A 22,276-nucleotide genomic window follows, 5' to 3' on the forward strand; every position below is an offset into this window, starting at 1 on the left:
ACATAAATACACCTCTGAGATTATAATGATCATCTCTTGGTTTGAAATAAACTTTTGTGCAATTTGGGATATTATTATTAACTACTTTATGAAGAATCTCTAAGATTTTTACTTTAATAATATCTCCTAATTTTAGCGTTTTAGTTTAGTTTAGGTTTGACTAAATAGATTATGGGTTGGTTCGAGGTGTAGGACTTTGAGAAGCCAAGAGTTTCATCAGTCGTGTGACCCACGGAGACAACCCAGGACTGATTTGGTCGCATCGAGGTCCTTCTACCATCCTCGTGGCCGGAGGAAATCATCTCCACCTGACATCTCGGATCCAAAAAGGGGGTCTCCGAAACTGGGCGAGGTAGACACTTTCGACAGATGACGTTTGATGCTGTTTTCTCTAAGTGACAACTCAGGTAGCTGCAAAACATCATTTCCATCCAGAACGCTTATTTTCTCTCTCTGAAAGAAATCTTCTGAGAATTCAATTCATGCATCCAAACTCGTATTTCCAATTTAGCTTCCATCCAGCCACAGGTTTGCTTTTAAAACAAGTTTAAAATCAAAGCTGTTAAAAATTGTCATTAAATTGTCATCCATGAATTGTCGTTCAAATCTTGAAGTTTAAAATTGTTAGTAATAAAATGTCTTCATTTTTAAACTTGCCTCAGTATTGATTTGAAACACAGAAGGGTATAATATTTCTGGTTATTGCAAAGGAAAGATTCCTAGCTTCTGATTCAAAATAAACTTTTGTTTCACATTTAATTATCTTAAATAAACATCAATCTTTGGATTAAAATTAGACTAAACAGGTTGGTGTATGAACTTAGATTGTATACGTATCCTGGATATTTATACACGATCTAAGCCTCATAGGTTCATCTGACTGGTCATTTTCAGAATCTCCAGCTGAAGAGCAACAGCGTTGGTTCTAGTATGTAGACTGATCACTACACATATTAATAGTCTCAGCAAGGTGGGCCACAAATTATTCCTGGGTGACATAATTAATCCGTGAAAAAGCCTTCCTAAAAGTATAAAAACACAGTTTTCTTTTACTCTGATTAATGAAACTTTCTTTAAGGTTGTGATAATGAGCCACTGCTGCTGGAGCGGTATCTATTTATAGCCACGCCACATGTGCTTCAGAGTAGACGGCTGAAGTTTACAGATAAACGCGGCTGTAACGTTAATACTGATTTCAGTGGTAAGTCCTGATCACAGTTTGACATAAAAATATAGAATTCTGCTTTAGTCTGTGGGACTAAAAGGATTTGCGGTTTACAGGAAACGCGGCTGTCAGCCTTTTCTGGTGGAGGCGTTTTAGTCAGTGGTCCTGTTTGAAGTCATTCTCCACACGTGCTGTTTTCCCAGATTTCTTCCTGGCTGATAAAAGCGGAGAGTCTCCAGAAGTGTGGCAGGACTTTGACCCGGTGAGAAGACCCCTGTCCCTCTGTTCCGCGTTCAGGAGAATTGTGCAGAAATGAATGTGTAGTTTTGGAATTTGAAAGGAAAGGCTAACGCTAGACACACTAAGAGGTGAGTTTTAACTTTTTTTTCTGTGCTATAGATATAATGTAGAAGATTTACGACAAATCTATCCGAGACAAATGGATTAACAACTTCAACATGTATTGATCACATTTATGCAAACTGTTCTGAAAAATGTTTTAACATTACAGGGAGTGCAGAACTATTAGGCAAGTTGTATTTTTGAGGAATAATTTTATTATTGAACAACAACCATGTTCTCAATGAACCCAAAAAACTCATTAATATCAAAGCTGAATGTTTTTGGAAGTAGTCTTTAGTTTGTTTTTAGTTTTAGCTATTTTAGGGGGATGTCTGTGTGTGCAGGTGACTATTACTGTGCATAATTATTAGGCAACTTAACAAAAAACAAATGTATACCCATTTCAATTATGTATTTTTACCAGTGAAACCAATTTAAACATCTCCACATTCCCAAATATACATTTCTGACATACAAAAACAAATCGGCAACCAATATAGCCACCTTTCTTTGCAAGGACACTCAAAAGCCTGCCATCCATGGATTCTGTCAGTGTTTTGATCTGTTCACCATCAACATTGCGTGCAGCAGCAACCACAGCCTCCCAGACACGGTTCAGAGAGGTGTACCGTTTTCCCTCCTTGTAAATCTCACATTTGATGATGGACCACAGGTTCTCAATGGGGTTCAGATCAGGTGAACAAGGAGGCCATGTCATTAGTTTTTCTTCTTTTATACCCTTTCTTGCCAGCCACGCTGTGGAGTACTTGGACGCGTGTGATGGAGCATTGTCCTGCATGAACATCATGTTTTTCTTGAAGATGCAGACTTCTTCCTGTACCACTGCTTGAAGAAGGGGTCTTCCAGAAACTGGCAGTAGGACTGGGAGTGGAGCTTGACTCCATCCTCAACCCGAAAAGGCCCCACAAGCTCATCTTTGATGATACCAGCCCAAACCAGTACTCCACCTCCACCTTGCTGGCGTCTGAGTCGGACTGGAGCTCTCTGCCCTTTACCAATCCAGCCACGGGCCCATCCATCTGGCCCATCAAGACTCACTCTCATTTCATCAGTCCATAAAACCTTAGAAAAATCAGTCTTGAGATATTTCTTGGCCCAGTCTTGACGTTTCAGCTTGTGTGTCTTGTTCAGTGGTGGTCGTCTTTCAGCCTTTCTTACCTTGGCCATGTCTCTGAGTATTGCACACCTTGTGGTTTTGGGCACTCCAGTGATGTTGCAGCTCTGAAATATGGCCAAACTGGTGGCAAGTGGCATCTTGGCAGCTGCACGCTTGACTTTTCTCACTTCATGGGCAGTTATTTTGCGCCTTGGTTTGTCCACACGCTTCTTGCGACCCTGTTGACTATTTTGAATGAAACGCTTGATTGTTCGATGACCACGCTTCAGAAGCTTTGCAATTTTAAGACTGCTGCATCCCTCTGCAAGATATCTCACTACTTTTGACTTTTCTGAGCCTGTCAAGTCCTTCTTTTGACCCATTTAGCCAAAGGAAAGGAAGTTGCCTAATAATTATGCACACCTGATATAGGGTGTTGATGTCATTAGACCACACCCCTTCTCATTACAGAGATGAACATCACCTAATATGCTTAATTGGTAGTAGGCTTTCGAGCCTATACAGCTTGGAGTAAGACAACATGCATGAAGAGGATGATGTGGACAAAATACTCATTTGCCTAATAATTCTGCACTCCCTGTACATCAGTCCTGTTGGTTTTAGTGATCGTAATGTTATTGCCCTGGTTTATAAAACAAAAATTCCAAGGGCGGCGCCAAAGGTAATTTGAAGAAAAATGTATAAATCTTTCTCTGAAGATGACTTTTTTAGAGGTGTGGCCAATATACAGTGGGCAGAGGTACTACAACACACATCCTGAGTTAGCTCTGGACAACTTCTACCAGTTATTTGCAGGAGTATGTGATGCACATGCGCCAATAAAAAAAAAGTATCTGTTAGACTTAAAAGATCCCCGTGGTTGGATGATGAAATACAGCAAAGTATGAGAATCAGAGATGAAAAGAAAAGGGTGGCTGTCACATCGGGAAGGCTGAGCGACTGGGAAGATTATCGGGTACTAAGGAATAGGGTAAGAGGTTAAATAGACAAAAGAAAAAACAATACTATCAAAAGGAATTTCAGAAATATAGTAAAAATGGCAAACAATTATGGAGGACAACAAACGAACTTATGGGTGGAAGTAAAACTGTCACGTTGAGGGTTGGAGGAGTAGGACCCAAAATGCAGATACCCAGAACGACGTGAGGCAGGGGTAGATGTAAACAAAAACATTCCTTTATTAGGAAGACGGGAAAAAAACCTAAATAAAATCCAAGGAGGCAAAATCCAATAAACCTGGAGACCTAGAGAACTGGAAAGGCACGAAGATGGGGCCAGGCTTCACAATGAGCTCACCCGAAACTCTGGCTGAATAGGACCCACACCCACCCTCACACCTTGGCTCGTGTGTTTATGTAGAAGATCGTCAGGGGGTCTTTTGTTCCCTCTTCGAGGGGAAACCCCCACTGGGTTTGAATCTGGGACTCTCCACCATTTGACCTTAGAACTGAAGAAGCCTCTCGGATGAGAGGTGAAACATCTTCAAGCAACTCAAAGAAGTCCAGACGCTTTTCTTTCAAAGCTCCTTAGACTACAATGACCTGGATGACTGAGAACCTTCACAGACACGAAGCCAAAACCTAGAGACCTAAGGAGGGGAGGGGAGGGGAGGGGAGGGGAGGGGAGGGGAGGGGAGGGGAGGCAACGTTTGACACGAAACAATGGACCCACAACACACTGAGATGCAGACAGGGTTATATACACAAGGGAGATAATCAGGGAAACAGGTGACGTGTGTGGGGAGTGAGCATAAAGGATCAGGTGAAACTACTTTACTGAGTGGGGAAAACGACTAGGTAAAATCAATCTGTAGAGAACTAAAGATAAGTGAACTAATCAACCTGAAAACTAGACATTAGAAGAAAAACACTAACAAGGATGGAATAACTAATCCTGAAAACACAAAAGGGGAAACCTGAGGGGAAACCAGGAGGGAGCTGAAGACCTAAAGGGGCACAGAAACCCAAGGGGAGAGCCTGGAGTGGGCTGGGGTAACACAAGGGGGCGCATGAGGAAGGATGCAGACAAGGAGACACATACAGGTGCTGGCCAGTAAATTAGAATATCATCAAAAGGTTGAAAATATTTCAGTAATTCCATTCAAAACGTGAAACTTGTACATTATATTCATGCAATGCACACAGACCAATGTATTTCCAATGTTCATTACATTTAAATTTGATATTCATAAGTGACAACTAATGAAAACTCCAAATTTGGTATCTCAAAAAATTAGAATATTCTGAAAAGGCTGAATATAGAAGACACCTGCTGCCACTCTAATCAGCTGATTTACTCAAAACACCTGCAAAGGCCTTTAAAAGGTCCCTCAGTCTTGTTTTGAAGGCACCACAATCATGGGGAAGACTTCTGACTTAACAGCTGTCCAAAAGACAATCATTGACACCTTGCACAAGGAGGGCAAGACACAAAAGGTGATTGCTAAAGAAGCTGGCTGTTCGCAGAGCTCTGTGTCCAAGCACATTAACAGACAGGCGAAGGGACGGAAAAAATGTGGTAGAAAAAAGTGTACAAGCTCTAGGGATAACCGCACCCTGCAGAGAATTGTGACGACAAACCCATTCAAAAATGTGGGGGAGATCCACAAAGAGTGGACTGCAGCTGGAGTCAGCGCTTCAAGAACCACCACGAGGAGACTCATGAAAGACATGGGATTCAGGTGTCGCATTCCGTGTGTCAAGCCACTCTTGAACAAGAAACAGCGCAAGAAGCGTCTCGCCTGGGCCAAGGACAAAAAGGACTGGACTGATGCTGAGTGGTCCAAAGTTATGTTTTCTGATGAAAGCAAGTTCTGCATTTCCTTTGGAAATCAAGGACCCAGAGTCTGGAGGAAGAGCGGAGAAGCACAGAATCCACGTTGCATGAGGTCCAGTGTAAAGTTTCCACCGTCAGTGATGGTGTGGGGTGCCATGTCATCTGCCGGTGTTGGCCCACTCTGTTTCCTGAGGTCCAGGGTCAATGCAGCCGTCTACCAGGAAGTTTTAGAGCACTTCATGCTTCCTGCTGCTGACCAACTTTATGGGGATGCAGACTTCACCTTTCAACAGGACTTGGCACCTGCACACAGTGCCAAAACCACCAGCACCTGGTTCAAGGACCATGGTATCCCTGTCCTTGATTGGCCAGCAAACTTGCCTGACCTTAACCCCATAGAAAATCTATGGGGTATTGTGAAGCGGAGGATGCAATACGCTAGACCCAACAATGCAGAGGAGCTGAAGACGACTATCAGAGCAACCTGGGCTCTCATAACACCTGAGCAGTGCCACAGACTGATCGAGTCCATGCCACGCCGCATTACTGCAGTTATTGAGGCAAAAGGAGCCCCGACTAAGTATTGAGTGCTATACATGCACATTCTATTTTGTTCATTCTTTTCAGTTGGCCAACATTAGAGAAACAAACATTTTTTCATTGGCCTTTAGAATATTCTAATTTTCTGAGATACCAGATTTGATGTTTTCATTGGTTGTCACCTATAAATATCAAAATTAAACGTAATAAACATCGGAAATACATTGGTCTGTGTGCATTGCATGAATATAATGTACAAGTTTCACGTTTTGAATGGAATTACTGAAATATTTTCAACCTTTTGATGATATTCTAATTTACTGGCCAGCACCTGTAAAGGAAACCTAGAGAGGGATGGAGAACACAAGGAGACACATGAGGGATACGCAGGATGCAGACCATGACAAAAACAAATAAAACAACGTCGTTCATTGAAGTGGATGGGACATTCATAACTAAACCTTTTGAAATTGCAAGTTATTTTAATGATTATTATTATAACAAGGTGAGAGTAATTCAGGATGACATGCCTCGAGGATGTGAACAATTGGCAAAATCCGTCATTAACAATAAAATCATGTATGAGAAAGACCACCATTTTCTGTTTAAACATGTATGTAGGAGGATGAAATGGAAAAAATGTTGCTAAATATAAATTGTAACAAACTTTGTGGAATTGATAACATGGATGGAAGACTTTTAAAGATTGTAGCTAAATTTTTAGTTGAGCCTCTATGTCATATTTTTAATTTATGTTTTGGTGAATGCCTCTATCCTGATATGTGGAAGATCTCAAAAGTTCTACCTTTGTCTAAAAATACAAAAGAACCGTTGACAGGGAAAAATAGTAGACCAGTTAGTATCTTACCAGTTCTAGGTAAATTGATAGAAGGAGTAGTATTTAAACCAATTCAACATTATTTTCATGTCAATAGTATTTATTCTGATGTTCAGCATGCTTATAAAGAAGGCTTTTTTTGTGTGTGTGTGTCCTGTCTGGCTGTGAAGCAAACAGAATTGATGTCTGAATGCTGGTAACAAGCCTTACAGATTTACTCTCAGGTGGAGCATCAAAGCATCTGCTTTTAATGTCACGCCTGACACTTAAAACTTCATTGATGTTGTTTTTGAATGCTTTTTAATTGATTATTTTAATTCCGACCAGACACAGAGACAGAGTTGAAAGAGAAAGGAAGAGACAAAAGATGGGGGGAGGGGGGCCACAAAAATAAACAATAATGAACAAGAGTCTGCTTCTAGACCTGCAGAAAGAGAGAAGAAAAAAAAGCAAAAAAAACAAACAAAAAAAACGGGACACAACAACAATACAACAAGGTCCAGTTATCAATGTGTCAACTTGATGAAGAAATATATAATCAACATTGCTTAACTGAACAATCACATGATAATAAATCACAGTGCATTAAGTGCCCACCATAGCCTTAAGACCTGTGTTGAACGTGCCCAAGTCCATACTTATGAGAGCACCATGTGAGCACCTGTGTGTGTACACGCGCTTGTTTGTGTAAGGTTTCTCTATAGGAGCGTCCAATAGAGAGTGTGAGGGGCCACAGATCTGCCCCCTAAAGATGTGCAGGAGACGGAGGGAGCTCCAAGTCCCAGAGATCCAGGAGTTGCCCCAGAGCACAGGAACTCCAGGGAGACTGCGACCAGAAAAGCCCCCGCTCCCCTCGAGAGGCGCAGAGGATCGCCCCGGGGGGCCACAACCAGCAGCCGGCAGAGTCCCGGGAGATATCGGCGACAAGCCCACAGGCCCGCCCGCAGCCTCCCACCCCCTAGCTGGCCGAGCCCGGGACCCAATGACCCGGAACCCAGGGGCGACCACCCCCGCTGGGGACCCAGCAGAGTCCAGGGACCCAGACCCCACCAGGCAGCCACCGGGAATGGTCAGGCAGATGCCAAAAATCTTAAACTCCCTGACCCGGGAGCCATGACCCAGGCAGACCAAGGCACCGCACTCCACACCAGGTGTGGCAGGGAGAGGGGAGACGAAGATCTATATCACCAAAAGAAGTCCCAGGAGAAGGGAGGAGTCAAAGGCCCCACCTGACATATACAGTCATACACAAACACAGTCACACACCCCCTCCCTCATGCTCACACATACACATACAACCAAAGACTTACAAAATGCACGCCGGACACCCACTCATGCTCTCCATACACACCCTATTCACTCTGGTCCCGGTACTGCTGCACATGGGGTACAACCATTACCGGTTCCAAGAGTTCGACCCTTTCTGCTGGGGTGCTGATGAGCAGGCTCCCCCGCCCAACGCTGAGCACAGCAATCCACCACCCCAGACCCCAACCGGACGGCCGGATCTCCCTCCTAGCCTCCAGCCCCAGGAAGCCAAGCGACAACAGAGGTGTGCTAAGACCCCTAGTCTCCCTCCGCCTGCTCCAATATGGTGTTAATGAGTGTTGATGAGGTGTATTCCATGGCTGTGGTGAGCGGGCAGTGCGAGCATCGTCTGGCCTATGCCAGCTGATGCCACCATACCACCCCACTTGCACCCACAGCCCTCAGTATCTAAGTGCAGTTTAAAATTGGAAGTGGGCACCGGCACTTGGGATGAGGCTGAGAAATCCCCCTGCCAAATGCCGTTGAATGTGCTCACTCCCAAGGCCCTAAGTGTGTGTTTGCGTGGAATGTCGTTGGTGGAAGTGTTTAATGTGCAGATAAAATTGGGGGGCAGGTTGCCACAGGAATGCGGAAATGGGGTCCATACCCGCACCCCCTGACTTGTCCACCCCCCAAGGTCCTATCTGCATGTTTGTGTGATGATGTGAGGGAGCAGGAGGAGAGAAATGTGTGGGGATGGGGAGGAATAGCTGGTTGGGCTAAGCCCTCCAGGGAGCCAGCTCCCCCACTGGCCCCAATAGGCACCTCTGTTGTCAAAATGCCACCCAGAGCATGGAGACCCCAGCCCATCCTGCCAGGGCCCAAAGCAGCAGCATTGCAGAGCCTCACGGATTCCGAGGGCACCAACCCAGCCCCACCCCAGCAGAATATCTACGCCCATCCCTGCATTTGCACAACTTCCGGACTATAAAAGACATAGGACATCCAGGTAAGGTTGGGTCCTCCCCCTCCTGGACTTCCCCCACCCCTGTAATGGGACAGCAGAGGAGCCAAGGTCTACCCGAGGCCCCTGAAACTGATTCAGGCACTGCTGCATGTTCCTGCCTTCTCCCCGGCAGCATACATGTCAGGACCCGACCCCCAGGCCCCGCCCAGATCACCCCACGGGGCCGGCCACCCCCACACCCCGAGCCCCCAGGCCCCCACCCAGACCCGCCCAGGGGCAATGCAGCCGCCGGGCAGTAACCCATGGCCACCGCCAAGACCTCCAAGGAGGCCCACTCACAACTGCCAGTAGTCCATCCCCCGAGGCAACCAAAGCACCTCCAGAGGGGGGCAACGGCCCTCCAGTCCCAGACACCCCCAATGAACCCACCTCCAAGGAACATCCGGATACTCCAAACTCAGACCCTCCACCCCCTCACCCACATCATCCCGCAGGACAATATCAATGGTCCCCCATTATCGCTATGTGATGGAACCGATCAAAGGAGCCCATAGAGATTGATTTGAAGTGGAAGCAGAGGCAGAGGCTATATCAAGTGTAATATGATCTAACAAAAGATTTCTATACTGGTTGATGCAAAGAGTATCTCTATTTTTCCAATTCAAGAGGATAGTTTTCTTAGCGATGCATATGTCAGTCAGAACCACGTGAGCCAAAGATGTTTCAATCGGGACATCGTCCAGGTTTCCCAGTAAACAAAGAGAGGGGGAAGTTGGGATATGACATTTCAGACACTTTGACAGGTCTTCACATACTCTACCCCCAAAATTCCTGGACAGGTGGACAGGACCACATTGCATGAATGTAATTGTCAGGAATGTTGTTTGTGCAGTGTGTACAGGTGTCAGACGACACAAACCCCATCTTGAACATCCGATGATCTGTATAGTGTACTCTGTGTAGAATTTTGTACTGAATTAATTGTAAATTGGAGTGTCTGATCATTTTAAAAGTTTTTAAACAAGTTTGGGACCAGAAGTCCTGGTCAAAGCTAACTGATAGATCCACCTCCCATTTTTCAATAAGGATTGCTATTCTATCGTCTATTTTGGACAGTGTCTTATATACTTTAGACAGTAGTTTGGGGGGTTTGAGATTATAGAAGTCTAATACCCTTGGTGGTGTTTGTAATTCTATTTTATTGAGCTTAAATTTTTGTTTGACTACAGATTTAATTTGTTGGTATTCTAAAAAGCTATTCTTATCTATTCCAAATTGGGACACTATTCTATTAAATGGGATGAAGTCCAATCCTTCACATATGTGTTCCAGGTATAGGATTCCTTTATTTTTCCAGTCCGGAAGGTTTATCATTTTATTATTTTGCAAAATATCAGTCTGAAAGCTCTATCGTATTGCAAAGTGTCTGTTCTATGTCTAACCAAGACTCATCTAGTGGGTTATCTTGCAACCATCTTGGTATATATTGCAGCCTATTGGCTAAGAAATAATAATAAAAGTTGGGTAGATCCAGTCCTCCTCTGTCTTTGGTCTTCTGAAGCGTTTTTAAGTTAATTCGTGGAGGTTTATCCTGCCAAAGGAATTTGGTAATTGAGGAGTTCAGAGATCTAAACCAGTCAGCTGGTGGTTTGTTTGGGATCATTGAAAATAAGTAATTTACTCTGGGTAAGACCATCATTTTAATTGTAGCAATTCTCCCCATGAGTGATATCGGTAAGGATTTCCATCTTGCAAGATCATCTTCCACTTTCTTTAAAAGTGGGATGTAGTTTAGTTTGGTTAGATCTGCTAACTTGGGAGAGACATTAATTCCCAGGTATGTGATATTCCCTGACTCCAATTGTGTATTAAGCAAATTGACAAAAGAGAAATTAATTGGTAGAACTGTGAATTTTAACCAGTTTATAGAGTAATCTGAAACTTTTGAAAAAGAGTTTATCAGTTCTATTGAATGAGAGAGAGAGGGTTGAGAATTCCAGAGAAAGAGTAAAACATCATCTGCATAAAGACTGATCTTATGTTCTATTTTCGTACACTTTATCCCTTTAATACCTGTTGTTTGCCTAATTGCTGCTGCTGGTTCAATAAAGATAGCAAACCGTGAGGGGGAGAGTGGGCATCCCTGCCTGGTCCCCCTCTGAAGACAGAAGGTAGCTGATATTTGGTCGTTCGTCCTGACACGTGCTGTTGGTGAACTGTATAATGTTTGTAGCCAGTTTATGAAGAAGTTCCCAAAACCAAATTTATGTAAAGTTGCAAATAAGAACTTCCAATTAACTCTATCAAAAGCCTTTTCTGCATCTAGAGATAATATACTAGTTTCTATGTTTCTACTGTAAGAGAAATCTATCAAATTAAGTAATCTACGCGAGTTTGTGGATGACTGTCTACCCTTGATGAAACCAGTTTGGGTGTATTATGAAGGGGGTTACCTTCTCTAATCTTTTTGCCAGGGCTTTAGAACTTATTTTGAGATCAACATCAATAAGAGAAATTGGGCGACAGCTGGTAGGAAATGTAGGGTCTTTGCCTGGTTTTAACAAGAGATTAATATTGGCTGAGATCATGTTTGGCTGTAATCTGCCGCTCTCTTCGATTTCCCTCACCATTCTGAAAAATATTGGAGCCAGAATGATCCAGAATTCTTTGTAGAACTCTGCTGGAAACCCGTCTGGACCTGGAGCTTTCCTATTAGTCATGGATATAAGGGCTTCCTGGAGCTCAGCTGATGTTAGTGGCGAGTCCAGGACTGTAACTTGGCTGTCTGATAATTTAGGAAGTGTTATCCTGTCAAGGAACTCATTGATCTCGTTATCTGATGGGTTTATCTGTGGTGAGTACAAAGTTTGGTAAAAGTCTCTGAAAGTGTTGTTTATTCTTTCAGGGTCATAAACTATATTCCCGGTTGAGTCTTTAACAGCAGATATGGTAGTTTTCTCTATTTATTTTTAACTGGCTAGCCAAAAATGTACCTGATTTATTACTATGTTCAAAGTTTTCTATTCGTAGTCTTTGTGCTAAAAATTGTGTCTTTTTGTCAATAATTCCAATGATAATTAGCTTTACGTAATTTGCTCATTAACTCTTCTTCTGTGGATGCCTCTAAAGACTTAATGATTTCCTCTAACTCCTGAATACGTTTGTTTTCCATTTTTTTCTTATGTGATGAGAAAGAGATTATTTTACCTCTCATCACTGCCTTTCCTGCCTGCCAGAGAACAGATGCTTATAGAGAAGGCTAGTCTACCAGCACAACTCTGACTGCCCTCACTGATGAATGGTTGAGAGATGGTATATTTTCTTATTTGAATAATTTTTATCTTTGCTAAATTTGTTGTTTTTATTCTTAGTAATTGTTATGTTGGTTTAAATGTTTTTTGTACGTTCTTTTTCTCACACTGTACATGTACTGTTGTAAATGTTTTTAATGATGCGGACCCCAGGAAGAATAGTCTTCACTATGGTGAAGACTAATGGGGATCCTTAAATAAACAAATAAACAAATGATCAAAAATGTATTGTTTTCTTCCAAACTGGCTGACAAACATATTTTAAGCATCTGTTTCTCTTCTTTGTAGTCTGACATTTGACCATGAACCGGGCCTGGGCTGTGTTCAGGGCTCACCCGTACATCAGCAACATCCTGGGATACACGGCTCTGTTTGCTTCAGCGGACCTCATACAGCAGAGTGTTCTGGAAGGGAAACCTGCTGGGTCTGGATCAGAGGACTCGACTGGCATCGACTGGCATCAGACCGCTCGGGTGGCGACTGTAGGTTTCTGTTTCCATGCCAACTTCAACTATCACTGGCTGAGAGGGCTGGAGAGAACACTGCCAGGAGGAAGCGTGACGGCGGTGACATGGAAGGTTGTAGTGGATCAGCTGATTGCAGCTCCTCTTACCATCAGCGTGTTTTATATTGGTAAGATATGAGTCACATATATAGTTTTAGAGGGCACTCAACTCCAATACCAACCATATTTGTCTTTTTTTCATAAACCTTTATTTACAGAACTAATACTGTTTTACTCCTCTGTTCCATTTTGAACAGCTAATCATGCAGCTCTTGCTGTTTTGCTGGTGAAGGTTCTCAGTCATCCAGGTCATGGTATTCCAAAGAGGCTCGAATGACGGCAGCTGGGCTTATTTGGCTTCTTGAAGACGTTTTGCTTCTCATCCGTGGATCTCTGACTGCAATATGAGAGGGTGGTGTTTATAAACCGTAGCTCTGTTGTTTAACGAGCTGAAACAACCACTTATGAAAACCACTCCTCCCTACCTTCTGATGAGTTGTTGAAGTCGTTAGTTCCTATTGTGTGGCAATACATGTTTTGATTAGATGTAGGAGGGTGTGACTGAAATTGTTTTGAAATGAGGTTTTTGAGCTGCACTAAATGTGCTGGAAAGGTGAAACCTGAGGCCTCCTCCTCTGTTAACAACCATTCCCACACTAGTGGCTTCCACTGCTCCTCAGGGGTAGGGAGGAGTGGTATTCATAGGTAGTTTACAACAACAGACAGCTAAAGTTTATTAGCTTGATTCTCCCATATTCCAGTTAGAAGTGACAAATCTCCTCGGATGAGCGACAAAACATCTTCAAGAAACCAGAGTGGTCCGGTTGTCTGTTTTCTAACCTTTTTGGACCTTGCTGTTTGGATAAGGTTCATTTTATTAAAAACTAATTCACTCATTTTTTTCTTGTGATCTGTTTTACTTTTCAGGTTTAAGTTTGTTAGAAAATAAAGAAGACCCACTTGAGGAGTGGCGACATAAATTCTGGACATCTTACCAGGTACAAGGTCAATCATTTTTCTGTTGTTTTTATTGTTTGACGGCTAAGCGCGGGGTGGGGATGGGGGGGGGGGGGGTGTAAGAAAAATATATCATATTCTGTTTTTGCTGATTTAACAGAGAAAGAGAAAAGGTTAGCTCTGAACTCTTCTATATTACAAAGAGAATTCAGTTATGTATTAACAACGTGTAATCTGTGTTTGCCTTTAATAAATTACATTTGTGAAGTTCTGTTCCCAAAAGTGAATTAAACTCTATTTCCTTGCAGGCTGGAGTGGTTTATTACTCAACAATGCAGGTGAGACACTTTTGTTTTACACGTGTAGAAGTTTGGAAAAATTCCCTTTAAAAAAATGGATTTGTGTTTTGTTCTCTTGTTTTTTGCAGGCTGTGAACTTTACGCTTGTCCCCCCTGTGGCCCGAACAACATTCTTGGGAGGCGCTGCGCTGGCTTTCACGATTTTTCTGTGTCACCTCAAGCAGAAGCACAACCACAAACCTGAATGAGTCAGAGACTTTTCAAGTTTTATAAATTATTAACATGAACCCCTGCAGGGAGAATCTGCAGAATATTGTTTTTAATTTGCAGTAAATCAGCTGATCTACTTTGTCAAAGTTTGGTCATCAAAATAAAAGCCCAGTGATGTCACACTTTTGTAGCTTCTTTTTTGTTTTTAATGAGTGAATTTCACAAGTCTCTGCATGAGGGAGGATCATATTGGCTGTCTTTTTTGTCATCAGTATTCATGTTCATTTGTTTTCTCTGATAACAGCAAAGCTGTTATTTTTATATTGTCACACTGTACCTGTCTCACTCTGGAATAATTTATGTTTAATAAAAGTAAATTTAACTTGCTTTAAAAACGTGAGAGAAATTTTGAACATATTGAATATGAAATGTATTTAGTTGAATTCTGTTGAAAAAATCATTACTATAGAAAGAATTATTAATTTTTAGCTATAATTATTTATCTTGTGAAGCTCTTATGTCCCTTGAAGCCCCAGCAGTTGTTTTGGTTTGCTACATTGTCTGAAAAATAATAAAGAAATTGCTCGGAAAAACTGAAACTTTGCTTATTTTGCATTGACCTTATCCATCTATCTATCTATCTATCTATCTATCTATCTATCTATCTATCTATCTATCTATCTATCTATCTATCTATCTATCTATCATCTTTTATCTATCTTTTATCTATCTATCTATATATATATAATTCTCGTATGTCATATATATATGATCGGCGCTGTAAATACCATTTGTAAATGTTTTTTCCAATTTGATCATTTATTTGTTTAATATTTGCTTTAAATCCAAAATTTAAAACGTGTATTATTCTTATTAATTGTTATGTTGGTTTAAATGTTTTGTACGTTCTTTTTCTTACACTGTACATGTACATGACAAATTTTTGAAACGTGTCCTCTTTTCACGTTTCTCCACTAGGGGCATCATCCCTCTTCAGCTGACAGGAAGTGCACACTCTGTAACCAATCAGAAGTTCAGAGTCCACCGTGCGGTGTTATCGCGAGAGCTCGTCTCTTCCTTTTCCCTTTTCGCTGAGTTCAAGATGGTAGGTGTTGCTAACTGAAATTTACAAACACGAAAGCTTAAGTATCCATACGAATCCTTTAAAATTAACCACTCTGTCTACACGATGGACATAGAAACGTTTCCCGAACATAATAGGAATCATCCTGTTGTAACGATTTTGTGTTAACTGTCCGTGTAACTCACGATTAACTCACAGTCTTGAAAGCCGACATTGATGCCGAACAGTGTCGCTTTTAGCTTTCAGCTGTGTAAAAAGTCTAATTCAGACGGTCTTTTGTACGTAGAATAGTTACGTTTAGTAGATGTTTTTTCTTGTTTAAGCGTGAGACATGATCACAGGTTTTAACACAACCTATATAGACCATTTTAATGAACCCATTGAATGTTAGCTGTGGTGTCAACGTGTGTTCTGCCTTTAGCTACGTGAAAACCTGACTAGTGTACACAAGGATTTTAATTTGCTCGTATAGAACAGCGTGTTGTAAATTATTATTTCTCCTTTGTCCCTTTTCCTAGGGAGTTGACATCAGGCACAATAAGGACCGTAAGGTGCACAGGAAGGAGCCTAAGAGCCAGGATATCTATCTCAGGCTCCTGGTTAAGGTATGTGTGAAACATTTTAGAATTACCAAGTAAAGCTTTCGATAAATAAAGTTCTGTTTTTGTTAACTCTCATTTCTAAGTCGTCTGGTTCATCTGGTTTTTACTGTGCTGGTGTGTGTGTGTGTGTGTGTGTGTGTGTGTGTGTGTGTGTGTGTGTGTGTGTGTGTGTGTGTGTGTTACAGCTGTACAGGTTTCTTGCCCGTCGTTCCAATGCTCCCTTCAACAAGGTGGTCCTGAGGAGGCTGTTTATGAGTAGGACCAACAGGCCTCCCATGGCCATCTCCCGCCTGGTCAGTCGCTTCTGATGGTTGAACACTTTTTAGCTTTGATTTCAGGCAGATAAATTAAATTGAATGTACACTTATTAAGTTCTTTCATGATTGTTTACAAATCTGAGTGCATCCAGTTTAATTGTTAACAAAAGATCCTGTTAAAAATTCCATCACATCTGTCTTTTTTTCAAGATATGAATTTGCATAAATCAAAGGGTATAAATGCTCTGTTTGTTTTTGTCTAATATGCAGATCAATTATTTGTCTGGAATTAATTTAGGTTTTAATAAGTTAACCTGCCTGCCTGCCTGGCAATATGTTTTTGGATCAGTTATAAAAGAATTGAGTAATGACTTTAGATGAAAGCATTTAGCTGTCAAAACATCTGGATTTTTGTGGTTTTATCTTCAACTAAAAAACTTGTGTATTTAGTTACAGGTGTTGAGGGGCGCATGTGTTCTTTCCTAACATAAATAGACGTGTTTTCTCCCCTCCCTCTCTCTGCTGACCAGATTCGTAAGATGAAGTTGGCTGGCCGTGAGAACAAAATTGCTGTTGTTGTGGGAACGGTCACTGATGATGTCAGGATTCAGGATGTCCCAAAGCTGAAGGTGAGTTTCCTAAAGATGAAATTACCAATACTTTATGTCCATAAAGGTGTAAACTCGTATGCTGCTTCTCAAACGAAAGATTATGAATACCTGTTTCTTGTCACCCAGATCTGCGCTCTCAGGGTAACCGACGGCGCTCGCCGCAGGATCCTTAAGGCAGGAGGTCAGGTGATGACATTTGACCAGCTGGCTTTGGCTTCTCCCAAAGGACATGGCACAGTGCTGCTGTCAGGTAGGTTTCTATTTGATTTATTAAAGAAGTTTTTATATAAATGAAATATAAACTACCAGCTTTATTCTACTATTTTGATAACATTTACATTCAAAGTATAAGCTGATGTGCTGCCAGAGGAAAAAATGTTAGATTTTTCTCAGCATCTATTTATGAAAGTGAGGACATAAATTAGAAACTACGCATACATGCAGGTTTCTGCCTTTTTCTTGTCAAAAGTTTTTGTTTTCTGACAGCTTTTAATAGAAGTTTTGATTTTATTTAATTTTTTAAGATCCGCACACCAGTAACTGTTGATGTATAACTGTTGTCACTGCAGGACCCCGCAAAGGCAGAGAGGTGTACAGGCACTTTGGAAAAGCTCCTGGAACTCCTCACAGCCACACCAAGTATGTGTACACACAAAAACAGAGTCTCCTTAATAATAGCAATGGTAATCAGCTCTCGGACTGCAGGATTGTTTTTTTATCCTAATATTAAAGTGAAAAATGTAAAGAAGCAAGTTGAGAAAGCCGCACTTTCCAAACAAATTGTACGTCAGATTGAGAAATATTTCAGAAAATGCTGTAAGGAACAATCCACCTACCAAACGTTCTCAGTACTTGATGTGAAAGAGTTGCTCAGTGGAAAGTTGAGTATAACAGAGATTACTTTTCTTTACTTTAGAATTTTTCATTAAGCCAAATATAATCTTATTGGTGCCGTAATTTTCTATTTACACCTCAGCTCAATGTGTGATTTTCTTTTTTGTACGTATTTTTAATTTTTTTTTATCACCTGAAATTCTATGACCAGTTGCACTCTTGATTCTATATAAGCAGATATGTGAGAGTAGGGATGCAACGATACCACTTTTTTCCATACCGATACCTTGATCTGAGTACTTGCCGATACCGATTACCGATCCTTCTACCACACAAAAAATGCAATGATTTGGAATACAGATTTTATTTTCTTCTCTGCTTTCAACAGGAAAAGACTGTGAGGTAGATAAAAAGTAAAAAAAAAAAGAATGGAAATCATCACAAAACTAAAATATTAGGTGAACAGAAATGACAAGTTAAGCCGGGCGGACACTGCGACTTTTTCACTCGCAGCGTTCAGCTTCAGCTCAAACTGTACGACTTCCTCGCAGGGCAGATTTCACGAGTCATGCGCTCACACTGCACGACCCAGTTCTCGGATGCGACCTGACTGCTCACACTGTACGTCTGGTAGCAACACGTCGGACCTAAAAATATGCTAAAAATAGCAGTTTTTACTCAACACGTCAGTCTTTTTTGTCTTGTTTTGCCTGTTGTCCTTCGGGAGCGCTGCAGGAGGACACACAGGGATTTATGGGGGTTGGATGAGGAAAACGAAATAAAGAAAGTAAATCTGTGTTTTGTGATCAGTTTAATTTGACATGAACACGACAAACATGCTTTCTTAACAATCTTTGTGAGTAAAAAAACGTGTAGAAACAAAAACGAACAGCGTGTGTTATTAGGGAAATAGCGAGTGAGCGGTGTTGATGCAGGATTGCGCATGCGCCGTGAGCGGTTCTGATACATTTTGGGTCGCAGCTGCTCGCGGCGCCGCTTCAACAGTGCGATACCCTCACGAGGGACGAGCAAAATATCAAACACGCCAGAAGTCCGTGCGACCTCACGACTGCTGATCGGCAGCTGGTCACGTGGTGTTAATCACCTCTCGTAACCCCCTGTACACTACACGACGCTCGGCACACAACTCGCCCCGATGTCGTGGATTCTCGCACGACTGGAAAATCGGCTCAAAAAAGTGAAAAAGTTGCACAGTGTACGCCCGGCTTTACAGTGAAGCCATTTTCAAGAAACTGCATTGGTATCGGTTCCTGGTATCGGTTAACTTTTACCGAAACCGACACTGGTATTGGTATCAGTATCGGTGCATCCCTATGTGAGAATAAGCTTGACTTGCATCGTCACAGGTCTGGTGCACAGCGAGTGAAGTGTTTAGTTAATTAGTACACTCATTAATACCAAGGCTTCTGAAAAAGGTGTGCTACATGTGAAGCTAAAATAAGCATCAAATTTAGGTTAGTTAAGCAAACTTAATTTTAGTTATGTACCACATGACTTACCCCTACTGCACACTGGAAGCAGCAGCAGCGCGGGAAGGTTTACTCGCAGCAATTGCTGCATGCCGAGAGTCTCAGCTGCAGAGCGGCTCCTTGCTTTAACTTGCGAGATCACAAAATCCCTCAAGTTTATGCCATCTACCATTAAACCAGAGAGAAGAAAATCACGTTTGATATCGCTGTTTGATGTCATAAATGATGCTGTTCCTATCTGCTCTCAGGATTAAAACCATTAAAAACACACCGCTGCACTTCTAAAGTGATACTGGGAGTAAATAATCTTTTAGGTCACTTGCAATGACGTAATCTACATGGATATGAAATCTCATCGCTGCAATAATCTTTTATTTAGAAAATCACTGGAGATTTTACACTGTAACCGTGTGTGATTTCCTGTCTAGCCGTGTGGTAATTTTAGCGGCACAGCGTGCCGCTTCTGGGACGCACATGAAAACTGCTGCATCGCTGCTGGTTTGAGTCACCCCCGTAGAATAATGGATTCTATTTGAAGCTGTGACGTTCCGCTGACTTTCCGCGCTGCTGATGTGCAGTTAGACTTGAGGTCAATTTAAAAGATTCTAAGAAAACAGCATGAACATCTGTTTGTAACCCCTTCTTCACACTGGAAACATCAGCAGAGTGGCACCAGAACAGTTTACTTGCAGCTTTACGCATCGGGACAGTCTTTGCTTCCTCGCTGGACTCGCGAGATCACTAAATCCCTCAAGTTTGTCATTCACCATTAAACCAAAAAGAAGGAAATCGCAATAACGTTAAAGCCATGAAAAACACACCGCTGCACTTCTAGAATTATGCTGGGAGTAAATAAGCTGTTAAGTGACTTGTGGGCCGTTCCCATCTGTACCGGGTCGGCCCGGGCCGGGTAGCGTAGGTTTACATATTTGGGTGGCCTGGTATTTTTCCGGGCCAACCAAGGCTCATTCTCAGCCCTCTTCTCGAGGGGGTCTGCTTCAGGCCGACCAGGACCAACACACCCACTGCTGACAGCAAATTCACACCTTCCATTAGAGCAAGCCTCTGATTGGTGGGTAGAATCAGCCCACATGGGCTTAAAGCAAGGATGTGTGGAATCAACCGGGCCAGGCTGGGGCCGACTGGGGCCACCCGGCCCGGGCCGACCCGGTACAGATGGGAATGGCCCATTGTATTGACGCAATCTAAATAGATATGAAATTGCATTGCCTCAAGTCTTTTATTTTGAAAATTACCGTGGGTTTTACCCCAAAATCGTATGTGATTTCCTGTCTAGTCCTACATTAACTGTGAAAATTATGTCACAGAAGTGGCTCGTAGCAAAAATGGAGCCGGGGTCTGGGTGGCGCGGCGAGCCGCTTCTGGGACGCGCCTGAAAATTTCCACGCTGCAGCTGGTTTGAATTACCCCATAGATTATAATGGATTCTAGTTTGAAACAGTCTCGTTCTGCGCCGTTGATGCTTCCAGTGTGCAGTAGGGGTTGGGCTGCAACTTAAACGTTTAATAGTGCATATTTGTTAAAATCTAGTACTTTAAGATTTTGACTAAGAACATAGAAATGTTCTGCCCATGCAAAAATCTTCACACATGTCTAAATTTAAATGTTAAATCAGCTTCTGAAGATGTTTGAAACTTTTGACTGATAACGTTTTTCCTCCTCCAGGCCCTATATCCGCTCCAAGGGCAGGAAGTTTGAGAGAGCCAGAGGTCGCAGAGCCAGCCGTGCTTACAAGAACTAGTCTGTTTTTCCATCCAGTCTGATAAATAAAAGATTGACTGTACAAAAATAATTTTGTCCTCATTCTTCTTCAGTCTTCAGTAACCATTCTTTTCTTAAACGGTTCACTCACTTGTTTACATAAAAAAAAAATTCCTAAATATATTAAACACGAGATAACGTAATGGAGCATTAAATTAAATGCTCTGTTGAGCCTTCATCAGCTGGCCTGAAACAAACGTGTCAGGCCGGAAGTGGTGCTCTGTCGCTGATTGGAGAATGTCGGTGGGCGTTCGAGGCTTTTATCGTCATTGGGTTTCCTCTCCGCTCAGAGCTGCTGCTGCTCCGTCTCCAGTCACTTCCTGCTGCTAGCTGCAGTTTTCTCAGTCCGCTACTAACTCGTCCTGAAGAGGGGGGCAGGATGAGGTAATTACGCTTTGTCTGGTCATTAAAATAGCTCTTTAAAGTAACGTCATTATTTTTTACTAGGCAAAAAAGGTGAACATTGTTCATTTTGGTGTTAGTAATGAATCATTACGCCCGACTGGTAGCTAGCAGGCTAACGTATGTAGCTCTTTGAGCCAATAATTACAACGTCAGACGAGGAGTTTGCGCATAATACGTTTTCTTAATAATTGTCCTGTGAATATACTTGAAATATTTGGTCAAATGTTTCATATTAAAGAAAAGGTAACGGGCTGCTAGCCTCCGCCAATAGAAAACACAGTTGCGTTTGTGGCTGCTGAAGTTCGTTTGTGAATGGGGATTCTAAAGCTGCTGTCGGGTTAAAACGAAATTAACTTTTTTTTCTCTTAAAATCCGGATTACATTACATATCTTTAAATTTAAAATCTAAAATACCTCAGCATATTAAATCTGGACTGGTTTAACAGTTTGTGATTGAGGGAACGCATTTATTTGTGACCATTTCAAAGAAAATGCTTCTACATTATTGGAGTTTTGAGCGATCCCATTTCATAAACTAGGATTTAGATGGACTGATTTCACATTGAATTTCTCACTGAGACACACTCATTTTAAGAGTACAGCTTCAAGTGGGCTTAAAGGATCATTTTATTTTGTTATAGGCAGCATAGTACGTGTTACATTTAATGGACTGTATCTGATAAAAGTAGAATTGAAATATGTGAAAAATGTTTCATCTTATGCTTTTTGTTGTTTTAAAATAGATTTCAGTTTAGCTTATGTCAAAGCAAAGCATACCTCTTAAGTTAAAGCCCTGTGAGATAGGGCTGTGGCTGCTTTGTTTATGTGGCACAAATGAAAATAACTGCAGATAGGTCTGATATCTTGCCAGTGTAAAATAGGGCAAAAAAAGCCCCATTTGAATGTTTACAAATAG

The 22,276-nt window shown here is 41.9% G+C and overlaps 2 protein-coding genes across 3 annotated transcripts; both read left to right on the forward strand.

The window, feature by feature from the left end:
• The first annotated feature begins 1,125 nt into the window (after positions 1 to 1,125).
• Positions 1,126 to 14,475, forward strand: LOC107379710 (mpv17-like protein). 2 transcript variants are annotated; one of them, XM_054741393.2, is made up of 6 exons: positions 1,126 to 1,201; positions 1,369 to 1,427; positions 12,613 to 12,957; positions 13,757 to 13,827; positions 14,095 to 14,124; positions 14,214 to 14,475. In XM_054741393.2, exons 3-6 carry the CDS (start codon positions 12,627 to 12,629, stop codon positions 14,331 to 14,333), a joined length of 552 nt encoding a protein of 183 aa, XP_054597368.2. In that variant the 5' UTR covers positions 1,126 to 1,201; positions 1,369 to 1,427; positions 12,613 to 12,626; the 3' UTR covers positions 14,334 to 14,475. The 2 variants fall into 2 exon arrangements, with proteins under 2 accessions (XP_054597368.2, XP_054597367.2); XM_054741392.2 differs by lacking the exon at positions 1,126 to 1,201 and having other exon boundaries at positions 1,369 to 1,533.
• Positions 1,521 to 20,986, forward strand: rpl18 (ribosomal protein L18). The gene is made up of 8 exons (XM_015950598.3): positions 1,521 to 1,533; positions 15,274 to 15,400; positions 15,898 to 15,984; positions 16,167 to 16,274; positions 16,769 to 16,867; positions 16,976 to 17,099; positions 17,419 to 17,488; positions 20,860 to 20,986. The coding sequence occupies exons 2-8, from the start codon at positions 15,398 to 15,400 to the stop codon at positions 20,933 to 20,935; spliced, it is 567 nt and encodes a 188-aa protein (XP_015806084.1). The 5' UTR covers positions 1,521 to 1,533; positions 15,274 to 15,397; the 3' UTR covers positions 20,936 to 20,986.
• Positions 20,987 to 22,276: the final 1,290 nt, after the last annotated feature.

Source organism: Nothobranchius furzeri, chromosome 5, assembly GCF_043380555.1.
Source record: "Nothobranchius furzeri strain GRZ-AD chromosome 5, NfurGRZ-RIMD1, whole genome shotgun sequence".
In the NCBI taxonomy this organism is placed as follows: domain Eukaryota; kingdom Metazoa; phylum Chordata; class Actinopteri; order Cyprinodontiformes; family Nothobranchiidae; genus Nothobranchius; species Nothobranchius furzeri.